Source organism: Cyprinodon tularosa, unplaced genomic scaffold, assembly GCF_016077235.1.
Source record: "Cyprinodon tularosa strain WSP-4 unplaced genomic scaffold, ASM1607723v1 ctg683, whole genome shotgun sequence".
Classification (NCBI taxonomy): domain Eukaryota; kingdom Metazoa; phylum Chordata; class Actinopteri; order Cyprinodontiformes; family Cyprinodontidae; genus Cyprinodon; species Cyprinodon tularosa.
This window is the reverse complement of record NW_024039433.1, coordinates 354,589-367,900: the sequence shown is the minus strand read 5'-3', so window position 1 is coordinate 367,900 and position 13,312 is coordinate 354,589. Positions and strand designations below refer to the sequence as shown.

Below are 13,312 nucleotides of genomic sequence, written 5' to 3'. Positions count from 1 at the left end.
ATGGTTAAATAAAGTTAAATAAATCTACACATGTCACACAAACATGTTTAAATAGGTAGAATAGAGAATAGCAGGTTGATAGAGCCAAAAATGACACAAACTCAAAAGATTAAAATAGTGTCAATACAAGTGTCGATACAACTCATAATCCCTAAAGAACAATGTCAAAACACATGAAATATCAAGATGGATATAAAGTACACTAAGTTTTTAGAATGCTAGGTCCAGCATATCTCCTTATCAAAAGGTTAGCACACCTGAGTCCATTTTGAACAACACGGTTCCTACAGGTCCTCCAGCAGGAACAGGCAAGATTGCACTCAAACAACACTGGAGGTTCCCATTCACAGAAGTCCAGTGGTAAGCGACCCTCCTGCAGAAGCATACAAAAACCCCTTCAATGTTAAGTGAAAGCTTTTTTTTTTAGCCTGTGTATTTATATTACATATTGAGCAAAAACAAAATATTAAACAAGTCAGTTGGAACCTTAACCGTAAAACAGCTACAACTTTTAAATGAAACAATTGAATTTCTAAAAATATATATTTTGGATCCATCAGAATTATTAAACAATTATTTATATAGTATATAATTATCCTGCTTCCAATCCCTACATGGACACAAAAGGACTCCACACCAATGGGTTGAAGTTATGTAAGACAAAGCCAGATCCTCAATAGAAGCCAAATGAGGTTGAGTATTGGTCAAGCTTTTTAGCATTGGATCCAACTTAAGGAAGCAAAGGGGCTCAGGGGGCATATATTTGTTTCTGCTTTTCTTCTGAACTGGTATGTTTATTATTTGGTTTTGCTAGCATTAGTACAAACAGTACAGCAGGTAAGTGTGCCACTTACTGGCTGCGAGAAGTTAAAACTGTAGCCTTTTAATTTAATATAAACTGAATCAATTGTTATTTTCTAATTAATGAAATCTTATGTTTAATATTTAAATAGCACAAAAGCAATGTGCCATGAATGATAAATGATATGGAATAAAGAGGTATTTTGTATATACAGGGCTATGATAATAAACAGAGCTAAGCATATGTGACTTTCGATAAGGGTTTTTAGTAGTGTAAATATGTGGGTCTGGACTTACACTGTCATACCAACAACGCAGACTAAGCTGACCACACAAGCAGGAACTTGATGAGCAGTCGTCTGTACACCTGCAGTGCTTTGTGAGCAAAAACATTCATACGTTACCTATTTGAACATTTTACAATGTAGAACAAAATAGAACAGGAAACATGCTTTATGCCTTATCTGCTCTAGGAGAATCCTTAGACTAAGGGGTAACGGCTAACCTGAAAATGAGTAATGTCTTTGTCCATATGCAGGGATGAGTTGAGAAAGTTGTCTTGTATATATTTAAAGTTCTCAGGACATGGTTCATTGTCAACACCATTAACACAGCTGATAGGAACTGCCTCAAATCCACGGGAGATATCCCTAAAAGAAAAAAACAAATACTTTTTCAGCGTCTGAAAACGGCATGTCCTTTTTGTCGCTTTCAGAAGCTTTGGAAATATAAAAAAAAAGTTCAATGATGGCTTAAGCATTTATAAAATTAAATCAAATATAAATATTTTACCATGAGTAATTAAATGTAAGCTTTGTATTGATCACAACAGAACTGATAATGAGGCTGCACTGTGAGAGAAAAAACCCTAAAGATGTTTAAAGTCTGGATTTTGTGGGGGAAGGCCAGCTTTTGACTGCAAAACATTCTCACTCATATCTCGTCAAATACTAACATCCTCTGTCAAAGCTCCTTGTGCATCACATACTGAGGCAGCTGGCATCCCTCTCATGATATATTGACACCTAAGGTAAATGACAGATGCTGGACATTGTTACATGTGACACGAACATGACCAAAATGAAATATTTGTTTACATTTAGCCTACAAAGATACTGTTGGTAGCCTTAGCAGTGTATGGTAAAATGCATACTGTCAGGACTCGGCCTGCTCAGCCGTGCAGCTTGCTGCCGGTTCTCTCTCCTCTGTTTACCTTCATTGGCACAGCACTATTTGAACAGCGCACAGACAGCGGGAGGATGCCAGAGTGTTACCGTTGCGGTATGCCAGATCGGCCACGGCCTCTTGCCAAAGTTACCTTGTCTCTAGCTTATACGCCTGCATTTGTGTCTCCCAGGTTCTCTCTCGTGAATCCTTGTCTTCTCTCATGGCGGATCCCTGCAGCTCCTCTCTGGAGCATTCAGAGTTGGTCACCCTGTCTCAGGGTTCCTGGCTTCCCCCGTTTCTCCCTGGTTCCTCCCGCTGGTTCTGATCTCCGGATTCCTGGGGGCTGCTTGGACAACTCCACATCCCCCGCTCTCTGGTCACGCTGACGCCTGTCACATCACCATCAGGCAGCACCAAGCCCTCACTACTTCCCTCCGGGCCCGGTGTCCACGCTCAGTGGTAAGCTCAGCTCCGTAGGTTTTTTCCACCAGAACTCTCCGCGGTCTAACCTCATCTCTTTCCTTCTTAGACGAAACTGGTTTCCTGGCAGCACCCCAGCTTTTGTAGTTTTGTTGGTTGGCGTTTATCTCTGTGATCCGTTTGCCTAGTGTTAAATAAAACCCCTGAAACAATACACGTTTTCCGAGTGTGTTTCTGCATGTGGGCATGGCACATCAAGCCAAACATGACAGAAGAACACTCTGACAAAACAGACCCAGTGAACGCACTCGGTAGGGCGTTAACCACTCAACAGGACCAGATTCGGGGTTTAGAAGCCACCGTTCTGGGGCTGCAGAGTCAGTTACAGGGTTTCGCAGCTCAGATCAATCAGCTGACTAGCGTGCTAAGCGTGAGCCCCCAGGCAACCGCTTCCGCAGCCCCTGGCTCCGCCCACTGCTCCGCGTCAGCGGAGACGTGGTTCTCCGCCCCCGAGCCCTCCTCGCCCAGTCCAGAGAGGTTCTCAGGTGACAGCGGAGATTGTGGGGGATTCCTTTTCCAGTGTTCACTCGTTTTTAACCGTTCCCCCACGTTTGTACGCCCAGCATCATGTCTAAATTTCTTTTATTTTACGGCTGTTAACGGGAAGAGCACTAAGATGGGCTGAGTCCCGTTTTCCTGACTGCCAGCGTTTTGGCTGCACATTTTAAGAGTTTTTGTCTGAATTTAAGATGATTTTTGCAGCCGATTCTGATGAGGTGCAGGACTCATGGCGGCTCTTAGCTCTTCGGCAGCGGGGTAGACGTGTTGCGGATTTTGCCATAGAGTTCCGGACCTTGGCGGCTGTGGCAGGTTGGGAGCAACGCGCTCTCAAGTCAGTGTTTTTCCAGGCTCTTGACAAGTCTCTAAAGGACGAATTAGCTCGGCTAGAGGAACCTTCCACCTTAAACGATTACATTGCCCTAGCGGTTCGTTTAGATAATCGGCTTCGGAGTCGAAGTCGTCCAGAGAGAGCCACCTTTAGTCTGCTGCCTCAGCCCGATCGAAGCTCCCTGAGAGCCGCTGCGGCGCCGCCTTCTCCCCCGGAACCCATGCAGCTGGGCCGGGTGCGGCTCATCCCAGAAGAGAGACAGCAGTGCATGAACTCTAGGTTATGCCTGTATTGCGCCTCACCAGATCATTTTATTCGGGATTGCCCAAAGAGCCCAAAAGAACTGGTCCGTCGGTCGTAGCGGAGGAGCCAGCGGACCAATCTCAGTTACTTTTGTCTTCACCTCCGTGGGTCTGTCTCCAGGCTGCAATCATTTCTGTTCAGCTGACCTTTAAGTTGTCAACCCTCGTTGATTCAGGGTGCGATTTTAATTTAATTGATCGGTCCTTTGTCCTCCGTTCTCGCCTCGAGACGGTCCCTTTGTGCACGCCTCTCCAGGTTTCCGCCCTGGACGGTGGTGTTCTCCCTAGATTAACCCATCGTACTAAGCCTCTTGAACTCGTGGTCTCTGGTAACCATAGAGAACGAGTTACCTTTTTAGTTTTTCCTGTTAAGCATGCACCGATCGTTCTTGGTTTCCTGTGGTTGCAGCTGTATAACCCGCAAATAAACTGGGTCGACCCACGTGTTAATTCTTGGTCAACCAGATGTCATGCCGAATTTCTGCAATCTGCTGAACCGTCTAGTCCGCCTCCTGAACTGTCCTGTGCTCAGGTTGATCCTGAGAACCTGAAACTGGTGCCTGAGCAGTATCATGATCTCAAGCAGGTCTTCAGTAAGACCCTGGCCTGCTTGCTTCCGCCGCATCGCCCGTACGATTGCGCCATCGACCTCTTGCCAGGTGCCCCGCTGCCAACCAGTCGTCTCTACAATATTTCTTGGGCCAAACGTCAGGCGCTAGAGAAATATATCAAGGAGTCTCTAGCAGCCGGGCTAATCCGCCCGTCGTCCTCGCCTCTCGGTGCGGGGTTTTTCTTCGTTTCCAAGAAGGACGGCTCCCTCCACTGCATGAAAAGTGGGATTTTCCGTCAATATGCGGCACTGTAGATTGTCGTGGAAGTTCAGGTTAACGGCAGTTTACGGTAATTTGCAGGCATCGCCGAAAACTCCCATAAATTCTCAGAAATTGACGTGGGCTTTCTTAGGCAGTGTTCCCCCCATGCCTCCCCCCCATGGAATTCTAGGGGAGGCTTTAACATGTCAATGAAAATGCTGTCAGCTATACAAATGCAAATCAGGGTTGCAGGGTTGCAAAGTGACATTTTTCTAAAAGGTAAGAAAATCTCTGATACAGAGATCAGGCTCAGTATCGGTCTCCGCCAAGTGACGTCAATTGTTTACCTCGATGCATCGTGGGAAAACAACCATATTAGGTGGAAAGTCGAGATAACCCACACGCGGCTATTCTTTCGGCACAATTATTTACCAGAAATGACACAATCGTGTTGTGTGAGAGGCTGCCAGTCCCGGTGTCGTGCCAAGGTAGTTATCCCTGCTAAAATTTGTATCCCCTCGTCGGGAGCGTGCACGGAGTAGGAAGAACAACCCGAGTTAACTCTGCTTCAATTCCAACGTGCAGAACTTGAAATTTGAAAGGTTTTACGTGTATGAAAGTTGAGCTTCACTGTTTTATTCTTTACTTCACATGTTATAGCAGAATATCGCCAGTGATATTGATCTAAAACTAATAATAAAACACAAACGTTTGCTTGAAAGCTGGTCGCTGACAGCAGTGTCTACTCCTTTCTCTGAAAGCAAACAGATCCTTGTTCGTTTCCATACGTTCCTTAAAAAAATCTCTCATTGTTTCACAGTGTGCAAATGTTCTCATCCTATTGAAAACTGTTGTAAACCATATACTTGTAATAAAAATGAAATAGAAAATGGAGTGCACGTGTAATTATTAAAGACTATATGCAGACGGAAAATAATTTTTTCCTGGTTGAAATTTAGTACTTAAATCTATATTTGTGTTTATAGTAGGGCTGGGCGATAATTCAATAACGATATATATCGATCGATAGACATGTGGCGCAATAGAAAAAAAGAGGGTCGATAAAAGTTAGATAAAAAAGAAACACAGTTTTCCTTCCTTCTCATTGTAGCCTAGCATGTAGGTTTATGCTAGTCACTGTTTCCTCCCAACCAATCACAATCGCGGACCCAGGCATGCCGTCACCAAGCGCCGCCCTCTCAAACCACAACACAGAGCACATGAAGCTGTGCAGCAAGGAGTTTTGTAGTTCAGCAGTCTGGCAGTATTTCGGTCATGGCAAGTCGGACCAAAAACAAACCACAGTCATCTGGAAAATGTGTCGGGAACCAGTGAAAACCAGTCTGATAACGAAACCAACTTTTTTTTATCATCTCAGCCGCTCACAGCCGCAGGAGTACGAGCTGTGTTGGCCCCGGTGCGGCTCTCCTCCGAGGAATCTTCGGAAAATATATATATATTTTCAGTTCTGGGCAGTTTCCCACTTAGTTCTAACAATTGAGATAAAAATGCTGAGGGGCCAGAAACTTCAAAGTAATAACTCAGGTTAAAGCAGGAAACGGGGGCGGAGCGGCGGTGGGGGGGCATTTATTTATTTGTTATATTTATTTTGGTCACTTTTCTGGTCACTTTAGTTTATTCTTTGTCAGTATTTAATAACATAACTCAGGTCTCTTAAGTTATTTTTCTTTAAAACAATTCTGTTACGGTTAAAAAAGTTGGTTAAATAAAGATTTAATTTGAAGTCTGTGTTTGTGTTTTTTATTAAAATTAAACCATTTAGCAATATTATAAAAAGTCCAGGCAGAGCTGCACATAAAATATGGTTTCAAATCTTTCCAATAATTATCGATAATATGCATTTTTTTTATCGATAAGCTTTTTTTCTATATCGCCCAGCCCTAGTTTATAGTAACGTAAAATTTATCTATGTTGTACTGTTTGTCTTCTAACATCAGCCGTTTTATTTCATCCCATATTGTCAGAATTGGCAGTATGGGATGAAATAAAACCTGCTGTAATCTGTTCCTTCTGTCTAAATCAGACAAAAAAGGTCCCAGCTTTTTCATTTTTGGCTAATAAACATCTTTTATGATGACAACTAACCCCTGAAACTTTGGAGTTGATTGATCTTTATTTCTTAAAGTTATAAGGGGGGAACAAATTATAGCAGGCCACCTGTAATAATCTGTTCCCCCTGTCTAAATCAGGCAAAAAAAGGCCCCAGCTTTTTCATTTTTGTCTTATAAGCATCTTTTATGATGACAACTAACCCCTGAAACTTTGGAGTTGATTGACCTTTATTTCTTAAAGTTACAAGGGGGGAACAAATTATAGCAGGCCACCTGCTATAATCTGTTCCCCCGGTCTAAATCAGGCAAAAAAAGGTCCCAGCTTTTTCATTTTTGGCTTATGAACATATTTTATGATGACAACTAACCCCTGAAACTTTGGAGTTGATTGATCTTTATTTCTTAAAGTTATAAGGGGGGAACAAATTATAGCAGGCCACCTGCTATAATCTGTTCCCCCTGTCTAAATCAAGCAAAAAAGGCCCCAGCTTTTTCACTTTTGGCTTATAAGCATCTTTTATGGTGACAACTAACCCCTGAAACTTTGGAGTTGATTGACCTTTATTATAATCTGTTCCCCCTGTCTAAATCAGACAAAAAAGGAGCCATTTGTGAACTGTCCGTGTGCTTCCAGTGACTTATATGCTTTGAATTCCTCTCAAGTGTAGGCACTGACGCCAAACACTAGGGAGTTTGGTATGTCCACTGATGAGGTCGGAGGCAGTGAAGTGACGTCGGAGCTCCAGTCTTTGCTGCGGAGGTCATAAGGATCTATGCCGTTAATATCCGACAGTTTCGACAAGTAACGGTCCCTGGCCTCGTTATTAAGTTTTTGCCGGTACGGTAATTTCGCATTCTGCTTACTTTTTTCCATATAGTCAGAGAAACAAACTCAAACCTTTAGTCCTTCGTTTAGCTATGCTGCGGTTGTTTACACTACGCCTTCTCCTCCTAAAATGGCGTCTTAGCAACAAATGTCACATGACTGGCGGAGACCGATAGACTCTTACATTTTAGCTTGAATTGATTTATTTAATTAAAGTATAGAGACCAAAACAGATCTTTAGATGACAGAGCAATACATTTAGAGCAGTAATTATTTTTTTTTAAAAATTTGCATTTAAGATAAAAAATAAAATGTTGTCTGTCAATATGCTCAATTCACAATTACTTAAGTGGAAAAGTTTCAAGAAATTAGTCTGAGATGATTCACTTTATAACATGGCGCATTATCCTGCTGGAAGTAGCCATCAGAAGATTGGTACACTGTGGTCATAAGGACATAAGGTCAGCAACAATGCTGAGGTAGGCTGCCTCATTTATTTCATGCTAAATTGGTATTAAGTGGCCCAAAGTGTGGCAATAAATATCCCCCAAATAGATGGTACAAATAGATCAGGCTCAGTATGACCTAATTATAGACTCTTACACTTTAGCTTGAATTGATTTATTTAATTAAAGTACGCTAGATTAATGTGTATGCCATTAGCAATGGCAAATGTTATGTAAAAAAAATATACAAAATAATTAATTTCAAAAATTAGTTTTAATCAGAATCAGTTGGTAAAATGTGAATCAGAATCAGCAAGGTAAAATGTGCATTCCTTGCACAGTGCTCCTTGGGATTTTTAAAGCTTGGGAAATCTTTTTGTTTCCAAATCCAGCTTTAAACTTCACCTCAACAGTGTCTCGGACCTGTCTGATGTGTTCCTTGTTCTTCATGATGCTCTCTGCACTTTAAACAGACCTCTGAGGCGATCATAGAGCAGGTGTATTTATCGGGAGACGTGATTACACACAGGTGGATTCTATTTAGTATCATTTAGGTCGACATTGGATCATTCAGAGATCCTCACTGAACTTCTGGGGAGAGTTTGCTGCACTGAAAGTAAAAGGGGCCGATTCATTTTGCACACCCCACTCTTCAGTTTTTTATTTGTTAAAAAAGTTTAAAATATCCAATATTACACTTCATGATTGGGTAAAACTAGCTGTTGATTCTTCACTAAAAAATGTTTATGTTCGATGCCTGAAATGTGGCAAGAGTTTGAGATTTTCAAGAGAGCAGATTATTTTTGCAGGGCAAACTGTAACTGGGCTGATATCTAAGGATAGCTCTGACAGGGTTTCACTTGCCAATAACGTACATTTATAACATAAGTTTTAGTGGTTGTAGAAGTAATAGAAAACACAGATCTGGGAACTGGAATTCTAGCAGCACTACATTATTCTCTACATTCTAGCAGCACAGTACATTATTCTCTACATTTTCTCTCCGTTGTCCTTTCTTTCACAGTAAATGGTATCGGCATCTCAGATATGTTAGATTTGTTTACCAAGCTTTCCTGTCTGACCCTTCAAAACAATCTACCATCAACAGCATTGTGTTGTAGAAGCTTTTATGCAAGAGCCTTTTTTTTGGGGAGTATTTACAGCACATTTTGGAGTTTTTACGGCACTAGTGTCTTGTTTTTTTGGCAGTAGGCTGGCAGGAAAGGGGGTATGAGAGAGGGAGAGACATGCGGCCAAGGATTCGAACCCGGGTCATCCATGTCGAGGACTAAGGAATCTTTCTGTACATGGGTTTTGTGTTCTAAACACTGGGCAACCAAAGCACGCCCTTATGCAACAAACTTTTAAACAATTTTCCCAACATTTATGAAGAACAGCAAAGTTGCTCTTTTGTAGTTTTTATTATTTTCACCTCTAAACATAGAAAAAGTCAGCAGCCTTTTGAAATGTTCTGTAGTATGGTATAAATCAAGATTCCCCAGAACATATCTCCAAAGCCTGCAATTTTCTGTAACACAAGTTGTGCTACCCACAGTAATTGCTGATAAAAAGTCTAAAGACTGTTGTAGAATTTCAATATTTCTTTATGCTATTACTAGTTTTAAATCTGTGGTAAACCATTGTATTACAGCAACTCCTCTCTCACATATACAATATTGCATCTTCTAATATGTTTCCTTAAAGACTGTTTAGGACAGGAAGCTACAAAAAGTTAAATGACCATAAACTCAATGTCAACCCCTAGCTATTATTATTTTATGTTTATTTTATTTATTTGTTTATTTATTTATATGTTTGTTTCCCTTGTTTTATTTTTATTTATTTTTTACATTCTATGTCTAATTTTTTTTAAGTTATAATGTCACCAACTGCTGTGTATCTTTGTTTGATGTTTGAATTACTCTGTATTGTTACACGGAATTGCCAATAAAGCAAAAAGAACAAAAAACAAAAACATGATAGATGCAGCTGTTCTCGCGAGTCCTTCCGTATAACAATGACCTCGTATGTGATTGGAGGAGCTATACTCAGAAGAACTTTATCTACAGTTCCTTTGTTTGGATTTTGCTGGTACGTGATCAATGCCTGGACGGCGTCCCCCGTTCAACTCGCCTTCAACTCCTCTTGGACGCGATGGCGACTCTGCAGTCGAACAACTGTGAAGCTAGCGGTAAATATATGTTTGATTACTGCTAGCTAAGCTAAAAGCTAAAGCTACGGCTAATAGTAGCCTTGCAAGAACAAGCTTTATTAAAGTGTATTTTTTGTGATTCACAGGAAGCAGTACGCCGTCTTCACAACTCGGAGACAAATTGCAGGCACTATGAACCGGAGCAAGGGTAAGAGTTAAAGAATATGCTTTCATTCTGCAGTAAAAGGAAATAGATACGGATGGATACCGATCATAACTGTACATTTTGTTTTCACAGACTAATCTTGCCTCATAATGAAGCGGTGACCTCCTATTATTCATACCACTCTCATTTAATTGTTTTCCAGCTGCCTGTAAGACGTATTATGAGACGGTACGCAGGAGCTTCAGATATACGCAGCCAGCAAACTCGTTGCGCGCGGAAGCTGCCAAGCATTCAGAAAAGAAAGAGAGTAAGACTTTATTTGGTGATTATTTTTCGGGTGCATTGATAGATGTGTTGTGTCCATACGCAGTGCATCCCATCGCATAGTGCTGATTCATTGTTTTTTTTTTTGTTTTTTTTTTACAGCTGCTGGAATCGAGGCAGAGTGTGCTAGCTCATGAGGAAGTGGAACTCTGGAAGTCCGCCACCGTCGACCTCATGTTTGACGAAGAAGATGGCGTCGTTGGCCGGATCTCTCTGAACTCTGTGTTAAGCTGCAGTCCCAGTTAGAAGCGATGCCGAAGTACAGGGCCACGCACAGTAGGCGCCTGCACATCGGACCTGCTTCGGAGGGAATGCTGCCAGTTACCTCCAACCCCGAGGAGGCAAACGAACAGCTCACAGAGTTGTAATTTTTGGATATGCATGTGTTTGGATACGCGTTGTATATAGTTGTGTGTGTTTTAATAAAGCTCTTTCTTTGCATAAACAGCTTCCTGGCAAATGTTTATTTCCTATATAAATTCATTCATGTCCTTGATGGTAGCCTAATAATTGTGTAGTAGTGTAGGATAACATAAATACACAGCATATGAATAAATAAATATATGAATGAATAAATATATGAATAAATAAATATATATTTATATATATGTAAATATATATATATGCCAACCAATCACGAGCGATTTTACTTGTTTAAAAGGAAGTGGTTCCGTCCAATACTCAATAAGAACATTCAAGCCTGGCGTGGCCACGTGTGGTTTTGCTGCCAATCACGGGCGATTTTACTTGTTTGAGAAAAGTGGTTTCAGGCAATACTGAGTAGGTTATTCAAGCGAGACCTGGCCAGCCGCGCGGGTTGGCTGCATTCATATGCTAATTAGGGCCATTAGTACAGCTGATCGCTCTCCACATACGTCAGAGTCCGTTTCCGACAATTTGTGGCACTGACAAACGGCGACAAGCGCGGGTTGCAAATTGTTGGAAACTGACGAAAATCAGGGAGATCTGCGGGAGTTTACGGGGACGAAAATCTCACTTTTCATGCAGTGCTCCGTCCGTGTATTGACTATCGCAGCCTAAACGCGATAACCCTAAAGAATAAATACCCTCTCCCGCTCCTCTCCTCCGCCCTCGAGCCTGTCCAGTCTGCCATCTTCACTGAGTTAGATTTACGTAGCGCTTACCACTTAGTGTGGATCCGCCAGGGGGATGAGTGGAAGACAGCCTTCAAGACACCCCTTGGTCACTTCGAGTATCACTTCATGCCTTTTGGCCTGTGCAACGCTCCTGCTGTCTTCCAGGCTCTGGTCAATGATGTTCTCCGCGCCTTTCTCAACATCTTCGTCTTCGTGTACATAGATGACATCCTCATTTACTCCCGCACCCTCTCCGAACATAAACATCACGTTCGTCAAGTCCTCCAACGGCTTCTGGAGAACAGGTTGTTTGTCAAGGCGGAGAAATGCGAGTTTCACTAGCACTCAGTCACCTTTCTCGGACTCATCCTGGAGGGGGGGCAGGTCCGATCTGACCCCAAGAAGATTAAGGCTGTGCTCAACTAGCCAGCACCAGAGACCAGGAGGGAGTTACAACGTTTTCTTGGTTTTGCTAACTTTTACCGGCGCTTCATCAGGGGGTACAGTCAGATCGCAGCTCCCCTCCACGCCCTTACTTCTGTCAAGGTCCCCTTCGTTTGGAACCCCGAGGCTAACAGAGCCTTCACCAATCTTAAGAGAAGATTCTCGCAAGCACCCATCCTCATTCACCCCGACCCTGCAAAACAATTCACTGTTGAAAAAGGACGCATCTGACTCTGGGGTAGTGGCGGTGTTGTCCCAGTGCTCAGACCTGGACCAGAAGCTTCATCCCTGCGCCTTCTTCTCTCGGCGTCTAACCCTGGCAGAGCGTAACTATGATGTCGGGGACGGAGAGCTCCTGGCCATTAAGCTCGCCCTGGAAGAGTGGGGCCATTGGCTAGAGGGGTCCGAGCAGCCCGTGTTAATTTGGACCAACCATAAGAATCTGGCCTACCTCCAGTCTGCCAAACGTTTGAACCCTAGACAGGCCCCTGGTCCCTTTTCTTCTCTTGCTTCAACTTAACCATCTCCTACCACCCTGGCTCAAAGAACCTGAAGCCTGACGCCCTGTCTCGCCTCTATGCTCCCCCCAACTCTGATAAGGAACCAGTTCCTATCCTACCTCCCTCTTGTGTTTTCGGTGCCCGGTACACCCTTACCTCCGGCTACCACCCGCAGAACAACGGTCAGACAGAGCGATTGAACCAGGAGCCGAGATATATATATATATATATATATATATATATATATATATATATATATATATATATATATATATATATCGGCCGAAAATATTGGCCGATTAGGCTATATCTGCCCGAAATGTACATTGTTTCGACAAAATATACATTTGGTAAATCAGTTTCATTTGATTTATGATAAATCAATTTAATTTGGTGTAATTTTATTTAGTTAGAGCAGTGCAAAAGCAAGGTTTTGTGTGCCTACTAGCAGGACCCTACTAGCAAGAACATGTCTTCAGTGTTTCTTTTTTTTTTTTGGTTTGCAAAACCTTAAAAGCAAGAATTGCGAGAGGATGAAAAAAGGCTTCAGGTTTTACCACAGCAAACCTAATAGCCTGCCCGAAAATCATCATCTTGGCAAAGCAATATGGAAAGAGCCCCGGCGGCAGCCCCAGGCCCTGGCAGCAGCCAGCGATGCTAAGGCTAGGACAACAATAACACAGAATGCAGTTGTCGCCATGGTTAGCATTTTACTGCATCGGTCTGATACCCAGCCCTAATTGTGACAAAAGGTTGCAAAAACAAACACATCTCCTCTCCCAAACTTTCGATCCTGAAAGCCAGTAGCAGACAGAAAAAACAAAAAAATTTAAATATGTCCATCTTCAACATATTTGAATCTCAGTCTGAGTAGATTACCTGCAACACACGCAC

The 13,312-nt window shown here is 42.4% G+C and overlaps 1 protein-coding gene across 6 annotated transcripts in view; it reads right to left on the bottom strand.

Annotated features, from left to right (window-relative positions):
• The window catches only part of ehmt1a (euchromatic histone-lysine N-methyltransferase 1a), a 128,889-nt gene that overhangs the window by 47,712 nt on the left and 67,865 nt on the right, over positions 1–13,312 (bottom strand). For all 6 annotated transcript variants that reach the window (XM_038267751.1, XM_038267756.1, XM_038267757.1 and 3 more), the window contains 3 exons: positions 1,307–1,451; positions 1,099–1,176; positions 258–373 (listed from right to left, as the gene is read on the bottom strand). In XM_038267751.1, the coding sequence (XP_038123679.1) occupies positions 258–373; positions 1,099–1,176; positions 1,307–1,451 (339 nt within the window). The remainder of the gene's footprint in view (positions 1–257; positions 374–1,098; positions 1,177–1,306; positions 1,452–13,312) is intronic.